The 18,814-nt window shown below is 46.5% G+C and overlaps 1 protein-coding gene across 5 annotated transcripts in view; it reads right to left on the reverse strand.

The window, feature by feature from the left end:
• Positions 1–18,814, reverse strand: part of CPEB1 (cytoplasmic polyadenylation element binding protein 1) — a 91,382-nt gene that overhangs the window by 16,729 nt on the left and 55,839 nt on the right. For 2 of the 5 annotated variants that reach the window (XM_029950740.1, XM_029950739.1), the window contains exon 3: positions 9,662–9,850. In XM_029950740.1, the coding sequence (XP_029806600.1) occupies positions 9,662–9,815 (154 nt within the window). In that variant the 5' untranslated portion in view covers positions 9,816–9,850. Of the gene's footprint in view, positions 1–9,661; positions 9,854–10,057; positions 10,128–10,216; positions 10,407–18,814 lie in introns of those variants that run through there. The other 3 variants (XM_029950737.1, XM_029950736.1, XM_029950738.1) reach the window with 3 other exon arrangements.

Genomic DNA, 18,814 nt, shown 5'->3' on the forward strand with positions numbered 1-18,814 from the left:
TGCCAGGGGGCTGACACAGGAGGCTGACCGGGGAAAGTCAGCAATGTCACAGCTGCACCCAGGGCCCAACCCAGAGGGACAGCACTTAAGCTAGATGGGCCTTTCTCTCCAGCAGTGTCGGGAACCTGGAAAGACACTGTACCCATAACAGGGCTGTGAAGGAAGAAACAAGAGCTGATGGAAATAGCAACAAAGGAGGTGAGTTACGGGCCACGTAGTACAGGTGAAAGCCAAAGTGGAAGCAAATGGAAGGTGAGCAATTTCAACGTGCAGAGAGCTGCAAGAGGGACGAAGAGGCAGACAAGATGAACAGTGAAGACTGAGCTTTAGGGGCTCCTGGGTGGCTCAGTCAGTTAAGCGTCTGACTTCAGCTCAGGTCATGATCTCCTGGTTCACAAGTTCAAGCCCTGCATCAGGCTCTGTGCTGACAGCTCAGAGCCTGGAGCCTGCTTCGGACTCTGTGTCTCCCTCTCTCTCTGCCCCTCCCCTGCTTGTGCTCTGTCTCTCTCTCGCTCTCAAAAATAAATAAAAACATTAACAACAACAAAAAAAAGACTGAGCTTTGAGGATGGTGAGTTGCAGGATGTGTGACCACCAGTTGACTAACATGCAATTAATGGAGTCTAAAATATTGGCTAGGTCACCCATATGGATATCAAAGGTTCTCATGGTGATAAGTGAGCCTGGGGTTAAAACAAACAAATAAATACTGACATTTTCAAAGAAAAGGACTAGGAAACTAGTAAGGAAGAACAGAAAGAATGGCCCTGAGATAAATGGTAGATGCAGCTTGGAAGAATGTCCATCTCCCACTTGACAAAGCAGCACCCTCAGGAAAAGCCCTCAGCAAGTGCAGAGGTCAGAGGGAGCACTCGCCAGTGAGCAACGAGACAGTAGCCAGTGTGCTAATCATAGGAAAAGGCATAGCATGGTAAGGAGCTCCAGGAGTTGTCAAGGGAAACACAGAATAAAGCAGAACGCAGAAAAACGCTCAAGAGGAGATGGCTGGCCCACAGGGCTTGTGTCTGGGGGCACCCAGGACAACAAATATGGGCCACAGTAACTGTCCTCACCCAAGGTTTAAAAAAACAAAACCAAAAAAACTTCACCCAAGGTTTTTAAAAACAATCAAACAAAAACCACATGTATCTGAAAGAGTCAAAAAGCAAACTGGGTGCCACTCGAGACCACTGTCATCATTCATGTCAATTTCTGTTCGCTACTGAGGTGGTACCTCCGTTCTATCAGCCACAAATCCATCTACCTCAATTAACAGGCAATTTTTTTTTTTAAACCATGCCCACAGGGGTATCTTGAGGCTTTGTCAAAGTCCTGTGTCAAAGCCAGGAATCAGGTCTACAGTACTCCTCTAAATGTGATAATAAGCCTGTCTAAAAAGAAAATGGCATGACAGCCCACGTTGGCCACTAATGAACTCCATACACTTCCCTAAGTGCCCATGGCTCATCGTCAGTCATCTGTTCTGCAATCTGGACTAGGTTCAAGCAAGCTCCCCCACCACTTGCTAATAGCAACTTCCATTTACTGCACATACAGCATGTGCCAGATACTTTGTTAGAAGCACTTCTACCTGAAGGTAAATAATCTTCACTAAATCCTAAGAAGTGAGTACTGTTACCCCGTCTTCAAGAGAGGGTCAAGGCTCAAAGGGCAAGTATTTATATAAGTAACAGCTAGTGAATGACAGAGTGGGACCCAAGTCTTTCCGATTCTGAGCTGTATCTCTTATAACGCACCACTCATCAGCTCCCTTTAATACTCAGGACTCTACATCTTTTTGTCTTCATATTCTTCACACCTCTACTTTGTTCAAATCGCTTTTAAGACCATCAACCACTGACAAAGCTCTCTTGCCTATCAAAGGTCAGTGCCTTGGGATCTAAATTATCCAGGCCTTGAAACTTCTCTAGCGCCTAGCCACTGTAGGAACTCATTAAAAATGCATTGTGGGCCCCACTCCAGACCTACTGAATCAGAACCTGGGCTCTGAACAAGATCCCCAGGAGGTCGGTGTGCACATTAAAGTGTGAGAAGCACTCATCTAGAAAAACTTGAGACTTGCTACATCACACTTCTCACCAGTCCCCCTCACCACACCCCAAAAACCTTTCATATGTCATTATTTCTGCAGGTTATTTAAACACAGCTCTTACAGCATAATGGCAACTAATACCTAAAAGAAAAAAAGCAAGGTGGCTATAGGACATTTCCCAAAGAGTCTGGTCTCAGAAAACTCTGGTTGGGTGCAGGGTGGCAAACAGGGAGGAGAGAGGGAGAGTGACAGTAAGCAGAAACAAATACAGAATATAAAAGAGCAGTATAGACTGTGGAAACAGTTTCACAAACAGTGATTACCAGTACAAGCTGAACATTGTGAGAAATATTCAAGACAACCCAAGTCCTCTGTAAGCTCATACTGAGCAAAAACCAAGGCAGCTAGGGTCTCCTGCTGGGGGCAGACACCACCAGCTAAGACAAAAGGAAGACAAAAGTGCTATGAAGGACACAACTGGGTCACCTGATGAAACTGGACTATGAAGAGAAGGTTAAGTATTTGATCAACTTTAAGTTGAATGAAGTTGAGAACTGTTTTGTTACTTATGAATATATTTAAGTACAAGAACTTCCAAAGAGAATGTGCAAATGATAAAGATCAATGTCAACAACAGGAGAATCTGGGGACACCTGGGTAGCTCAGTCGGTCAGCTCAAGTCATGATCTCACATTGCAGCTCATGGGATTCAGCCCCCTCTGTCAGGCTGTGTGTGTGGATACCACGGAGCCTGTCGGCCCGAGTCACGCAGGCTCTCAATCTCTCTCAAAATAAATAAATAAACTTAAAAAAAATAGGATAAAGGAAATACACATATTCCTGGTATAACTTTGTGAGATTATTCCCCAAAAGGCTTTTTTAAATGACATGAAGGGAAACTAGTCATTCCCATTTGACTTTCTCTCCCTCTTTCAAGGTAACTGGATCTAACCTGAAAAGGAGAATCAAGCACAAGTAATAGGGCCTAGAATCCCCAGGGGGTGGGGAATGGTATTTAAGTACCTCTGGAGTCTCTGCCTATAAGAAGAAATAATCTTCTTTTAAACAAGCTTTTTAAAGCCTCAAAAACACTTGTATGGATGTTTACAGGCACACATGTGGACGAAGTTCTGCCTTCTCAACCAAGCATGCCAAGCCACTCCGACAGTAATTAGCTCAACATCTGGCAGAGAGCAGGTGCTCAGTGTTTGTGGAGCAGCACTACAAAGAAACCACCACAGCCCTTGGAGCGAGTATGCTCACTGAGGCTGCACCCTTTCCATCAAGGTTATTCAACTTAAGGACACAATACTGACTCAGTGGCAACTTGGAATTGACCCAGTCATCTAGACCCAGCCCATCATCAAAACAAAGATTGAGAGAGCTAGTTATTTGTCACATCAAATTGTGACAATACTCCTTCCACTAGTTTCCAAGACTTTCTTTGAAGAGAACTAAGTATGTATAGGTACACACTAAAGAGACTCTACTCTGCACCTGAGCAAGAGCAGCACAGAAGAGGCACCTCCCGGGACCCTGCTGGGACCTCCCAGCCATGTGTACATACTTCCATATTCAAATACCAAAAGCAGGAAAGAGTGCGTCCCTGAACACCATCCCAACCACACTGAAGAAAAAGGGAAAGGGACAATGCCATCTCCCAGACCTAAAATCAGGATGCCCTAGGACTCACACACCTAGGTCACATCAGCACTTCCATGCAGCAGTTTCCTGCAAATATTACATTGGGAGGAGCCAAGAATATAGTGGGAGTTTTATTAGAAGATATGGGGAAGACAAAACCTAGTAACAACAGGTCTAGGATTTTCCAGGTGGTTCGGTATTTTCTTCAACCCAAAGAAGGAACCAGGTTTCTGGAAACTGTCACCTGTGGTCAGATGCCCTAGAGTGACCTGACTGTCCCTATATTATGGTCTACTCATGGCACCTGAGCATGTAGTTCTTTGAATATCTACAGATCAAAGGAAAAGCTTCTGGGGTAAGTGGGAAAGTGGGTTCCATTTCAAGCGATGGAACCTGTCCTCCTCTGGGTTCAGCCCAGGTGGGACTAGCACTGATTCCCACCAGCTCGGAATCAGGAGGGAAGGAGCCAAAAAGCTAGAAATCCATGGTTTTCCTCTTCGTAACTTGAACTAGTAAGTATATCTATCTGAAAGGCACACTCTTTAAGCTACACAATCTAAAATTCAGTGGAAGTGATAGGTCATTTATGGGGCAGGCCAGTAACTTATCTAGAAGTCCACTCCCTCTAACAGGGCACAGAGCTTCAGCAAGGCCAGATGTCAAGTACTAACCTAGATGGCTTGGGGGCTGGAAAGTGTGGGAGAGAAGTCCATAGTCACTTTTCAATGGGAGCCAAGGCCCTGGCCCCTTGCTCTACTCCTGAACTCCACAACTCAGGGACTGTAGGAAGTCTGAGGTTTACCAAGTGCCCCCAGCCCTGGTGGCCAAACATATGGCACTTGTATCTTCCAAAAGTGACTAAGAAAAGCAGTGTGCTCTTCCTGGAGCAGAGGCACTCTTCACCACGCACACACTGGCAGGAATCAGGATCAGCTACAGACAGCTCTCAGGGAAGTCACGGGGAGAAGACCTGGCAGAGGGTTCCAGCTCATTAATGCTACCTCAGAGGGTACAAGAGACCAAATCAGCAGGAATATTTTTAGACCAATTGTTAACTTTCTCCACTTTCAACCCTTCTATGCCAGCTCCTGTGGGTTTTACAGCTGAGTCACTGTTCGAATTTTCTGAAGCCTTCCCCAAGAGTACAAAGTCACCCAGAGTCTGATGGTGGCAGCAGCAAGAGCTTGGAATGGAATTTGGGTATTGCCAAGACCCTATCTGAGTTCAAGCTCCGTTTCGGGAGAGACTAGGCCTAAGATATCGGAGTCAGACGCCTGCTAACTCCTGGGAGTAATCATGGAAAAAACCCAGACCCAGAGCCATTATTTCTAGCCTGAGATTTAGGGCCACATACTTGGAACCTTTCCTTCTTTCTCCCAACCCTTGGCTTTATGTTGTTTGCTCAAAATCCAGGTGAAGGCATCCAGGTAGGAAGGCGGAGGGCAGCACTCACGCCAGGTATAACAACAGACTACTTTTTGCCTGTAACCCCCATCATGCAGTCTACACCACACTCCAGTCAGGTGGCGGGCAATCTTCTGAGTGTGAGCTGCCTCCACTGACTCTGGATCCCAGAGATTCAATGTGGCCCCTAACATAGCCTTCCTCTTCTCTTTTGATGACTGGACAAGTTTCATTAACCGAAGAAATGACATACCTGAGGTCCCATGTAAGGTCAGCACACATGCTCTCCCTGTACCCAATTTCTTTCTCACCTAGGAGACACCCTACTATCATACTGCTTCCCAGGCCCTCCCTCATCTCTGCACTCAAAGCCATTTCTCAGTAGACTCCCTCACTCCATGACAGAATTTCTGTGCCAGTATATGATAAAATTTTCTGTAAATGCTACCCTTCATGCCTTAGAAGCTATGGAGGTTCAGAGATACTGATCTTTGAATAACCTGTCCATCCAGCTGATCAAAACAGGTGGGAGGCAGAAGAACGGGAGAGACCTTGACTGAACCCTGCGGTTCAAAACCACCCAGAGTTAACAACACGGCGGCTCGACATTCATCGCTCATTCCATGGATACTTATCAAAAAGCCATGAGCCAGGCACTGTGCTGCGTGTTGGGACAGAGTAGCAGAGAACTGGACAGCTGAGGGAGATCTGCAGGAGCAGGGTAGGGAGACCCAGCAAGTCCATGTTCTACAGAGGAGGAGCCCAACTCTGTTTTGGGTATCACCCCATAAAGGCTGTTCTGGAAGTAGAGCAGCAGCAAAAGTAAAATGCTAAGGGTCCCTCTTCTCATTCCAGGCTGATCCAGCCTGCCCACAACGGGGGGCCTGCAAGTGACACAGCACAAGAACATACCATTCACAACCTGACTGGTTAGCAGTCAGGGAAGAAACCAAAGAAGGTAGACAGGTTAATCTCCTGGGGACTTCTAAAGGGCAACAGGAGGGAACAGGACATGGCCTCTGGCATCCTCAGACATAGCATCTGGTCTACCCACTGGGCTTCTGGACAAGTAATGCGTTAGGAGTCCCTGCTTCCAGGGCCCCCCAAAGTAGATTCTCAGTCACCCGCTTCCTGCTGAGTAATGCTGCCTGTGATAGAGTCCCCAGGGGGAAGTCAGGTAGACAGACCCACTGGCGGCACAGCTGGTGAGCTGAGACTTGGCAGAGGGGAGTCAGCACTGTACACTGCATGCTGTGCGTGGCCTTGAGGGGCCTCAGCAAGCAAACACATCACCTCTGGATGGACGGCTCCAGGGCTTTATGTGGAGATCCCTTAACATAAGTGGTTTTGTCAAACATGTTATAGTTCTGCTCACAGGAACACAGGTGTAATAGCACAAGAGTTTTGGAACAAAAGAGCACTGTGAGCTCTGGCAGTTGTGTGACTTCTGGTACTTCACAACCTGTGAGCTTACCTCCCACCTTTAGGACAGAAGTAATGACTACCCATTTCACGGGACTGTGCAAGCATTAAAGTCACGTGATGGCCTTCACATAGGAAGCAGGTGACAACTGGTTACTAGTCATCCCATCCCCCATCCCAAGATTCTGAGGGCAGCCCTCATGACTCTGCTGTTCCGTTACAGGATCTAAGACACTACAGGGAGGTAGTGCTGGACACATGCCACTGGGGTCTCAGCGATACACCCATGTTTAACATTCATATTTCCCCAAAAGGCTTCCTTTCCAGCAAGAGGTGAGGCCTCAGGGTAGGCCCACTCCCTCTAGAGGGAGGGACCCCACAAAGTGCCGTATCTGAGCCAATGCTGGCCTTGTGGGCATTAATCTAAAAACCAGATGCCATCCCAGGGTCTTCAAGCAGGCCAACGGAGCGCATGCAGCAGAAGGGTCCCATCCCTTTGAGAAGGGTGCCATGTACAGCCTCATGCTGAGAACCCAGTGAAAGGTTGTCCCTGTGCAAAAAAAAAAAATCCTTAGGGGAGAAAACGGAAGCCCCCTTGTGGCAACTGTCATGCTGCATTTGTTATACCTTCTCACCTGTTTACCCTTGACGGTCACAGGGATTGTAAGGGCAACAGTTTACTCATCGATGGACCTCCAGAGCCTAATCTAGTACCTGGCACAGAGCCAGGGCTCAATGCTTGCTGAATAAATTTAACCAAGATTTTCAGGCAAGAGCCCTGCCGTCTTCCTCACTTGCCCCCAACACTGATGAACACGTATGATGGCAGAAAGTCACCAAGCTGAGCCCAAGGAGTACGCCCGCACCTGTGCTCCACAAAACACAGCATGGGTATCTCCCAGACTGTCCAGAGCTGTTGAAATACCTCCTCTCTCCCTCAAGAAACTGAGCTAGTTGGTCTTCAGATGGAAAGGCAGTGTAGGCACTGGAATGTGGGCCGCATGTTCCCGCATTGCTGGCACGGGTGCCCGATCTGGCACTGCAGCTGGCTAGTGGGAGGGCTACAGCCTACTCCAGTAGGCAGTACCCTCATGTGGGCTTTCCGAAAACGCCCAGAGCTCAGGGAAAAGAGCGACAGATAGATGGCCATGATCACAGCTCCAAAGTTCAAGGACATCATGGGTGTGAGGGATGGGTGTGTCCTTAACCCTCAGAAAGGAAGACACGGCCACACGAGGCCTGCCCACAGCCAGATGACAGCACTGGGCAGCCCTCTGGTTCCTATGAGTGCTAGGGCCACAGGCTGCAGTCCCTCCCTGATCCACAAAATCATGTGAGATTCATCACGGACGTGCCTGAGACGAAAGGTGAAGACATAAATCCATCCCCACTCTGGAGACCAAGAGCTACAAGCATAGGACTTTCAGGCGGCAGGCAGGCTGGAGGAATGACGACTGGGTCCAGGCTTTTTAATAGCCTAATTTTACAGTAACTTTCAGGCTATGCTCTCCAAGCCCCAACCTGGGCCCTCATGCAACCCTGTGTGCAGTACTACTTTTCAGAAGGACCCTTGTAGCTAACATAGACCAAAGCCAGAGAAGGGCCACGCCCCAATCTGACACCAGCGACAGACAGTACTTTAGTCAAACACTGGTCACCACAGACTGGTGCCCACCTCCTGCATAGGCTCTTCTGTCCTCTGCTCATATACAGTGGGAATGAGGACAAGGTCAGCTTTACAGGCCTTCTGGGTCAACTTCAGAGCACCACATACAAGAAGCAACCATGGCCTTCTAGCCAAGATCTCTAGGCACAGGATGCCACACTTCCTTGCCCCAAGGCAGTTACCAATCTTTCTGGAAAAAGCTGAGTCAACTGAAGCCCAGTACTTCAAGAAATCCTTCCTTAACTCAGAGGTAGTTACTTAAGGCAAAGCTTTGCCCCATCCTCAAAAAAAATTTTTTTTTCAACTCCCTATCCCCAATCCAATGGGAGAATGCCAACAGACACAACAGTCCGGGGCTCTGCAAAGCATTCTAAAAAAAGACCTGCGCCAAATAGGGTGGAGGCCAGAGAAATCAACAAGATAGTACCTGGCTGCCATGACTGCCAGTTTTGAGAGCTGAGGCGGCGAGGGAAGGATGGCAGGCTCAGTGAATCCCACGGTCAGCACCAACAGCAAATGGCTCCCCCCCCCCCCACTACCTTTCCATCTTCCCAAAGTATCTGCTGCTATTCTTTTTATTAAGGTATAATTTACATAAAGCAAAATACATGGGTTTTAAGTTACCCACAGTATTTCTTAAGTTCTCCTTTCTTCCCAAACACTCCAAGACCTGTGTCTGGCCAACCCTCCCCCGTGTACCACGAGAGGGAAAGAAACGGGCACTAGGAAGGTCTCAGCAGAGGCAGCTCATGGGGTTGTCAAGAAGCCCCTCCAGTCTGTCCCCATCAAATCCTCCCAAGGCAACAAGGGGTCCTAAAGGGGAGTGGCTCTTCTTCCTCCTCCGTCCATTTGGTTCCGCTACACACAAAGAAAAACAAAGCCTCCGCAGCTGAGTTACCCCACCCCACTGACCCTGCCTACCCCTTTCTAGGGTCAATGCTCTTACCCGTATGTTAATGCCAATTCCAATATTCCAATATCACTCAGCCACACTGGAGGTTAAAATTACTCCCTGGCCATGATTTAGGGGCCACCCATCCTCATATACAGGTCCCTAGTTGTAAAAACCACTGAGAAACAGAATCTGGACATCCAGGGATCAGCCCCTGAAGTCCCCTCCCCCACTGAAAAGTGTTTTGCTTCATCATCTCCTGACAGGCCTGGGCACTCAGGGGTTTCTGTAGAAGACTATCACCTCGGGGACTCTTCTCAGCACCCCCCGCCCCAGGTACACCCTAACAACTCCAGGGAATTGATCAGGACAAGTGGAAAAGCCATGCCTGCCTTTACGAGCAACCATCTGTCCTGCCACGCTCACAGCCAGCATTTCCATCTCTTGCAAAACAGCTCCATGTTGTATGGGGGGGGGGGGGGAGTGATGCAAAGGGGAAGAGAACAACTGTTGCTGTGAACGTCTCGGCTCCCCACCCCAGGTGCCCCCTCCCCCGGCCAACGCATCTTCTGGCACTCACCCGAGTGTGTGCTGCTTTGGGCTGAGGAATCGGAGTCCTGGGTGCTCCAGGGTCGGTCCCAGCCTGTGAGACTGAGGGACCGCAGGCCAAGGCACAAGTCGTTTGCATCTGGGAGGCCCCGGGAAGAATCTTGCGCAGAGGTGGGGAAAAGCATCCTGCTTGTAACTGTTTCTTCAGAGTCCTGGAAGTCTGCTTTGGACAGGAGGACAGCAGAAACCCGAGAGTTAAGGGCTGTTTTCCCCAGTATTATCAACAATAAATATTAATAATAATAGTTTCCCGGAGCTCAAGGAGCAGACATCCGAGCTGGCTGGATGCTGCGGCCGCTGCCTCTGCACTTTTGGGGGCGTTAGAGCAAGAGCAGTTGCCATACAGCCCCCCTCCCCACATACACACCCCTATCCCGTCTGCATTACAGGCTGGGCCAGCATGTGATCAGGCTGCTGATGCTTCCCGCTGCCAGTGACATCAGCCGGCTGAGCCGTGCAATAGAGAGCGGCATCATCCCTCACAGAATGGGGGAGGAGCAGGAGGGACGACAGGGAGGAGACTTGCCTCCCCGGGAAAAGATAGCACGACAGCTACTTGGAACAGTCCGGGTGCAGTGCCGCTAAGTCAGGGGTCTGAGGCAGCGCCCTCCGGTCTCCAGCAATGGTGGCCAGGCGGCCCGGAGGCACAACTGAAGTCCTCTCTGCTGACAGCAAAGCCAAAGCAGCGACTGCCTGCTTGTGTAGCTCTGCCCTCCTGCCCCTCCCTTCCCCTCCCTCTGCTCTCCACCCCCAAACCCAAAAACACTCTAGTCCTGGACTCTCTCCAGCTGCTTGCTCAAGCCCTGGTTTTGCAGCCCAATGCAAAGCTTCACAATCCTGCTAGCAAAAACTCTATGTGCTCCAAGTGGCCCCTGAGCAGCACCCTGACACAGCACTGTTACCACTGAGGGATGGATGGGATAACCTTCAGGAAACACTGCATTCTGGGACCCCGGGGAACACCACCTGGGGCTCCAGACTTGTCTGGAGCAGCATATCACAGAGAAAAGGGATCAGCTTCAGCTTCAGCAGAGGAAAGGGAGTCGCTAGGCTGCCCTGGTATGTCCCACAGCCCACCGGCCAGCGTGAGCTCTGCCCCGACCAGGACAATCCCTGTCCCTAGGTCCTCTCGCCCCAACAGGATGGGCATGAGTCCTGAGCAGGTCCAGCCTCCCTTCCCTCCAGCGGCCGGTCACAGGGACAGACTGAGGCAACGCTGCTACAACAGTTTGGACGGACAGAAGGAAGGGACACAGTCCCAGTGGTACTCTGCCCTGTCAGAAAGCCGGTGCTAGGAGTGCCCACAAGCTGGCCCTGTCAACGCCCTGGCTCTGGCCTCCCAGGAGCACTCAGAGCTACGCCGGCCAGCTGGGAGGCTCACTGACGCTGGGGCCCTCAGTCAGGGGTGCTGCCCAGGACCAAGGCCCCACTTCTTGACCGCTCACAGCTCCAGCAACAGAGTCCAGCTCTGCCCAGATATTCTGGAACCTCCACCATTTCCTCTTTGGTGACGTCTCTCCCGGATCAGTCCTCTGCCATTATGATCTGTAGTCACAAGGCCTCCTCCTCAGAAAAGGGGGTAGAGCAAAGGTCCCTGCTACCGCAGGCAGGCTGCTCACACCTGGACCATCCTTGTTTGTGGTAGCGCTTCCCCTTGCCTGTTCTCCCACGTTACAGGAACAGTGACCAGATATAGGAAGCAGGCCCAACTGGGAGTGCCCATGACAGGGTCCCAGGTGGGCAGGGGCAAAGAAAATGCTGTCAGCCCCAGAAGCAGCCAGCCAGAGCCACCGCAGGACATACCCCCACGTCCTTGGGCACTCAGGCAGAGCCAAGAGGGGAGCAATGACCAGTCCGTGGAAAGGACTCCTCCCCTTGGAGGTGTTTTGTTCTTTTTCTTTTTTCAGTTTTTCCCCCTTCCTTTTCTTTAGAGCTCTGCTGCTGTGTCATCCATCCATGTTCTTCCTGTCTGGCTGTAGATACTCTGCTTGCTCCCTGTCTGTTAAGGCCTTGTTCACCACTGCACCGTGCTGGTGCTGTCCCCAGAACACTCCCTCCTGATGCTCAAGGCCCAGCCTTCACACAGGCTACAGACAAACTTCAAAAATAATCCATGTGTACTAATGACGAAAACAATGCTGCCTTTACTAACATCCGTATTTCAGCACATATTCCCCCAAGCCAGCTCCCCATACAGTCCCTTCCACCCCACAGTGAGGCTGCCTAGGCCTAGACACAGCTGTCCCCCTGCCCACCTTTAAAATGAGGGGATCTGTGTGCATGACTGCCCCCATGCCTCTGGCAGGGAGAACCCAATCATCAACTGCACTCTTGCTGCCCAAAGTCTCGTGAGGCAGATCAGCACCATCAGCATCACCAGGAGTTTGTTATAAATACACCATCTCAGCGCCACCCTCCCACCCCCGCCAGAGACCAATGGAACTGACCTACATTTTCACAAGATCCCCAGATGATATGTATGCACATACAAGTTTGAGCAATAGTATCTATCCAACTTCCACAACCTTCCCACCCAAGCTGAAGAGCCAGGCTTCAGCAGCAGATGGCTGCACACATCCAGAAGCTCTGGGATCTGAACACAACTACTTTCACTCCCAGCAACCGCACTATTGGCACCACCTCTATCCTTATCTAGACACCCTCCATTCCACTGTCTGTTCCAGAAAAAGGCTTTCACGACCACTGCAGGGTTCCTTCACTAGATCCTAAAATCAATGGAGGCCATACCCATTAAATGCTTAGTGTAGCAGGCTGGAAAAAATTAAGTAGCTTTAAAAGTCCAATAGGATCTGTGCTCACCAGGTCTGCCACTGTGTGATCTCAGTCAAGTTATTTAGCTTCTGAGCATCTTTATAAGGTGGCAACAGCAGATCCTGATTCTTTCAGGATCACATAAAACATCTGGTGCACTGACACACACAGTGTTTTATGAGTATTTTCTGTAGGGCGACCATATAATTTATCATCCAAACCAAGACCTTTTTGCAATAGAAAGGAGGCAAATTTTAATAATCCATACCAGGATAAAACTTCCAGTTCTAAAATAAGCCAGAGAGATGAAAAGTACAACATAGGATAAAGACTTAATACTACTGTAGTAATGTTGTATGGTGGCCAACAGGGACTATACCTACTGCGGTTAGCGCCGGGTCGAACACAGAATTGTCGAATCAGTGCTGTACACCTGAAACTAAATCACACTGCATGCGAAACCAAACTTCAGTTAAAAAATCATACCAGGACGGCAGTCTCACACAGAGATGGGAGAGCTGGTAGGCGTGACCACTTTATTTTTAGCCTCTGTGTTCAGACACATTTTACTCAAGAAACAAACTTTTTAAACATGGGGTGCAAACTCACGTCCTTGAGAACAAGAGTCACATACTTTGCCAACTGTGCCAGCCAGGTGCCCCTCCAGAAACATGTTAACCAAAAAGCCTCCTTTCCAGTGACTACCTGATGCCTTCTCTCCAAACTTACCCCTTGCTGCCCACCTCTTCCCAGTGTATTGAAACAAAGTTTGAGGAGTAAACTGTCAGCACAGCCTAACATGCAGTGAGGTAAGCAGTCTGAAAAGGAAAGCTTACTTGTACTGAGCAAAAGCTTTCTTCGCTTCTCAAGCTCACAGCAGACGCTGGACAGGAAACGTGCCCCTTTCTACTGGAGGATATTCTTTATAATCTCTTGCCAGGCACCAGCTAGGCACTGTGAAGTACTGAAAGCTAGTAACTAGCACAAGATGATGTGCTGATTCTTCTTCTAAGGCAATCTATTGAACAAGGTCTCACTTTAAATGCTTTTCCCTACAAGTTTCCTTTATCCATACCCATAACAAAGCTTCTGACGTAAGTTTCTTAATTTGGTTCAAAATTTTAAAATCATTTCCCTTTGAAACTATCAGTTATCTTCTTTACAGTTAATTCTCCAAATTTCCTAGCTGGCAAACAACTCAGGGAAGTAAGTAAATTGGCCCAAAGTTCAAAGTTGGCCACAATCTAAAATAAAGCATCCCTGGGGCCAACTCAAAATGCAAAGGTGTAGCAGGACCCTGATTCCAGGGCTCAGAGTGACCTCATCTCTTATCTTTTCCATCTTTGTAAGAGACTGTCGGTCCTCTGATGGCTCCTCTGCCAGCAAAACTTAGCATGGCATTGCGCAGGGTCCTCTGCTGCCACCATTCTTAAGATCTGGCAAGTAGAGGAAGACAAGAACAGTGCCACGAGGCCCTCACTTGTGAAGCCATTAAATTAGCAAGCACCACTGTACAAAGGCCGATGGTGACGCCAGAAGTTGGTTGAGGCATGCAAGTGAGGAATGTCTGTGGACTCTTAAACAGGAAATAACATGCTGAAGGGTTCAAGATTGGAGCTCAGGAGGCCCGTTAGGGAGACCGGGGATGAGAGGGAAGAGGAGGAGGGAAGAAAGAAAAGCTGGAGGGAAACGTGTTAAATAAATAGGACAAACAGACTACAAAGTTGCATCTGTACCATGATTAGAACGTGGAAAATTCTGTCCAGTGATGGAAATTTTAGTAAAGGAACATAGAAAAATATGATCAGCTAATGTATAAGGTTAGCAGACTGCTAATGGTTTTTCTTTTAGTGTACAATTATAACAATGCAGAGTAAATCCATCCTCTCCTTTCTTTTCCCTCTTTCAACCACAGCAGCACACTATTATAGTTTCTTTAGCAGCCACACTTAAGCTCTTTTTACAAAAGCTCAACTTTATCCCCAAATTCCAGTCTCTGGAATAACAGAAATAGGCACTGAATTATTTGTTCCCATTAGTTTCTTTCAAATGACAGGACGTCTGGGGGGCTCAGTCAGTTAAGCCTCCTACTTCAGCTCAGGTCATGATCTCACGTTTGTGGGTTCGAGCCCTCTGTCGGGCTCTGTGCTGACAGCTCGGAGCCTGGAGCCTCCTTCCAATTCTGTGTCTCCCTCTCTCGCTGCCCCTCACCACTCATGCTGTCTCTGTGTCTCAAAAGTAAATAAAAAACATTAATTAAAAAAAAAGATTCTTTCAAATGACTAACTCTATAGTCAGCCGAATCTACTTAAATCAATGATTTACAGTTCTTAAGGTTTTAACAAGCCTATAAAGTAGCATTTCTAAAAATGTATTTCTAAAAAGACTGTCTGAAAAACAATTCTCTCAAACAAAATCAAGAAAACCCAAATGGTGATTTTGTAAATCCATCTTGGCAACTTAAAGAGAAAGAACAAATGTGCAAGAAGTCAGACATCTGTCCAGATCATTTCAACCACTCTGTACTTCAGCCCGTAACCGCTCCCTATGCCAAGGAGACTGCAAGCTTCTCCAGAGCAGTCCTCCTCAAACCTTAAGGGGCATACGAATGACTCTGGAATCTTCTAAAAACACCGATTCAGACTCAGTAGGTCTGGGTCAAGCCCGGAATATGCATTTCTAATAAACCCCCATATGATGTCCACATTCCTGGTATGCTGGCCACACTCTGAGCAGGACAAGTTTAGAAGAATTTTTCTACTTCAGATGGTCTCTTACAGGTAATTCTTGCTCACCCCACTCTTACTCAACACGGCTTTCCTTCGTGGTGCTCATTCTACTAACCAAGTACCTTCACTGGCTTCCTAATGCCTCTCAGATCAAAGCCAAGTTTTAGGCCCTGGCTTACTTATTAACTTTCTCTTACACTGTTCTCCAAACATTAAAGGCTAAGCTTGATTGAATCACAATTCCTCAGAAGTTCACACTCTAGAAAATACTTTCTTATTAATCTGCGTGCTAACAACTGTAACAGTAGCTCAGAAGAGAAAGCATGCATGATGGCTAGGATACTCCGGGAAAGGTTATGTATGATTTTACCTATACATTAAATCACATTACAGATGACGGTATGAGAGACAACAACTGATTCACTTTCTACGACCCACAATAAACTTTGGATCATTGGGTTTAGTCTTGACTGCTTTTAATAATCTTCAGATAAATTCAATAAATTTTTTCCATAATAATCAAAAGTGATTTCTACAATATTCCTTAAAGTAAGTATTAACAATGGTTAGATTCTAAACTGTCATATACCATGTTCACATAGTAGAAAATTCAATATTATTAAAAAGTAATTCCTACCAAAGTGATCTACGTGGTCAGTGCAACCCCATACCTGGCCTTTGAGCACTTCAGGATAGAAAGACTTTTTAACAAAAGGTGCTGGACCGACCAGAGATCCACATGGGGGAAAAAATGAACCTCTTATACAAACATTAACTCAATATGGATCAAAGATATCTAAAAAAAGGTAAAACCAAAAGGCTACTCTAATAAAACATCAACTGCTTTTATGACTTGGGGTTAGGGAGTGCACAGACACACAGGTTTCCTAAAGAGACACAGAGTAACGGTCATTAGAAAAAAAACTTTTGATAAATTGGTTTTACCAGAATTAAAAACTTCTGCTCATCAAGACACCATTAAGAAAATAATGGCAAGCCATGAAATGGGAGAAAATATCTGCAACCATATCTGATAAATAGCTAGTATAGACAGTATAAAAGAAATCTTAAAAGGAGAAGAAAAAAATATTTTTCAAAAAGGCATAAAATACTGAAAAGGCATTTCAAAAAGATACGTAACCAACTGGTCAGTAAGCGCTTGAAAAAGTACTCAACATCATTAGTCAAAGAAATGCAAGTTGGACCACAAGAAACCACTGTACACCCAACCAAATGGTTAAATTTAGAAAGACTGGTTTCATATTTTGCCAACATGTAGTGTTGCCAATGAGATCTTTCATGCATCAGACATGCGGTTACAAATCACTTTTGAAAAAGGTCTGCGAATTTTTATACAACAGACTCTTCTAGGACACAGCAATTCCACTCCTAGGTATTCAACCAAGAGGGATGAAAATATGCTTTTACAAAAAGGTCTGTACATGAATGGTGACAGTCTTATTCATAATCGCCAAATCTGGAGACAGCCCAAGTGACCACCAACAGAAATAAAGTATGACATATGTATATACTGGAATATGACTCAGTGATCAAAAGGAATAAACAAACTGATACATGCAACACAGATGAATCAAAATAATTACACTGAAAGATGACTTACATAAATGGAATCATATACATGTACTCTTACTTCAAGTTCTAGAACATGCAAAACTCATATATGGTGAAAAGAAACCCAGTAGCTGCCCGGGAAAGGCAGCAGGGAGTGGAAGGAGCTGACTGGGAAGAGGCAGGAGGGGCCTTTCTGAGGGGAGGGTAATACACCACATTTGATGGGAGTCGGGGTTGGGTGTGTGCATGTGTCAGGATGAATCTCATGATCCATAGGAGATTTGTGTATAAATTTACCTCAAAATAGTATCAGCAAATACTGAACATTAGTTAATGATATGCACCTGAAGTATTTTTTTTTAATGTTTATTTTTGGGAAGGGCAGGGAGGGAGGGATGGAGAGGGGCGGGGAGGGGGGCGGACAGAGGATCCGAAGCTGGCTCCATACTGTTAGCATGGAGCCCAATGTGGAGCTCAAACTCACCAACTCTGAGATCACGACCCAAGCCAAAGTCAGACACTTAACCAACTGAGCCACCCAGATGCCCCTGCTTACTTTGAAATGAATTGTGCAAGTAAGGAGAACAGGTAAATGGATAAGGGGGTAGATAAACAAATACATGGTAAAGCAAACTGACAAAATGTCTACTGTAGAAGCTAGGTGGTGGGTTTTATGGGTGTTCACTTCGTAGTTCATTCAGTTTTTATGTATGTTGGAAAATGTTCATAAAAATGTTAGTAAAAGTCCGACTTAACTTTCATCCAACAAAAGACCAAGTCTGATTGAACTGACTGGTTTGACAGTAAGAACAGACTTCTTAGATTTTATGGTTGACATTTTCTGTAAGTACAGCAAGTTAAAATCCACATACCTAAGGTGTTGACAATACATACTTTAAACGAGAAGATAAAACACATCTTAAGATACTGTGCTACTTTCTCCAATAGCCAAAGCATGGAAAGAGCCTAAATGTCCATCACCTGATGAGTGGATCAAGAAGATGTGGTATATATACACAATGGAGTACTACATGGCCATTTGTAGCAAAGTGGATGGACCTTGAGGGTGTCATGCTAAGTGAAATAAGTCAGGTGGAGAAGGACAGATACCATATGTTTGCACTCCTAAGTCTAACAGGAGAGACCTAACAGAGGGCCATGGGGAGGGGAAGGGGGAAAGAGAGTTTGGGAGAGAGAGGGACACAAACCATGAGAGACTACTGAATACTGAAAACGATGCAAGGGCTGAAGGGGGAGGGAGAGAAGGGGGTGATGGTCATGGAGGGGTGCACTTGTGGGGAAAAGCACTGGGTGTTATATGGAAACCAATTTGACAATAAAGTATTAAAAAATAAACAAACAAACAAAAAAAGATATTGTGCTAGCAAATGTGTAATTTTAAATTAACAGTATTTTAATTTTCTCAGTCCTTTAGGTAAATTGAAGTAAATAAGCTCTCTAAGTCAAAGAGAGAGAGACACAGCTGTTATCTAAAATGTTCGAAAATCTCTCTTGGTACACGTTTAAAAAACTGAGAAATTCAGTAACTGAAAACTCAGGTAACAAATCTATTTGTAAATTAGATGGTTTCCAGTTTCTTGTTTGTCACAAATACGAAGGAGTGAATGGAACTGCCAGCAAGTACGAGACTGAAAATAAGGACAGATGACTGATTTTTTGCTTGGAACTCAAGGAGTTCAAATAGTTGAGACACGCTGCTCTGACGAACTCCTTCATCTCCCATGTATTATGTGAATAAGTTTACTCAGAGCACAAAAACAAAAAATAGGAATATATATGGTGTCAAAAACCCTGAGTCATTCCAGCAATAAGTGAGTCATCCAAAATTACATGGGTTTTTAAACGTCTCATCTATCTCATTAAGAAACATTCTGATACACATGAAAACTTTATGAAAATTTATAACATTTAGATTGTCTTAATCAATTGCCCTAGCAACACCTACAGCCTTTCAGTCCCAGAAAATAATTTAAGATTGCTATTTAGGTACTGTTTCTGTTGCAGACAAGTATAATGTAATCAACCAACGA

The sequence above is a fragment of the Suricata suricatta genome, chromosome 9, assembly GCF_006229205.1.
Source record: "Suricata suricatta isolate VVHF042 chromosome 9, meerkat_22Aug2017_6uvM2_HiC, whole genome shotgun sequence".
Lineage (NCBI taxonomy): Eukaryota > Metazoa > Chordata > Mammalia > Carnivora > Herpestidae > Suricata > Suricata suricatta.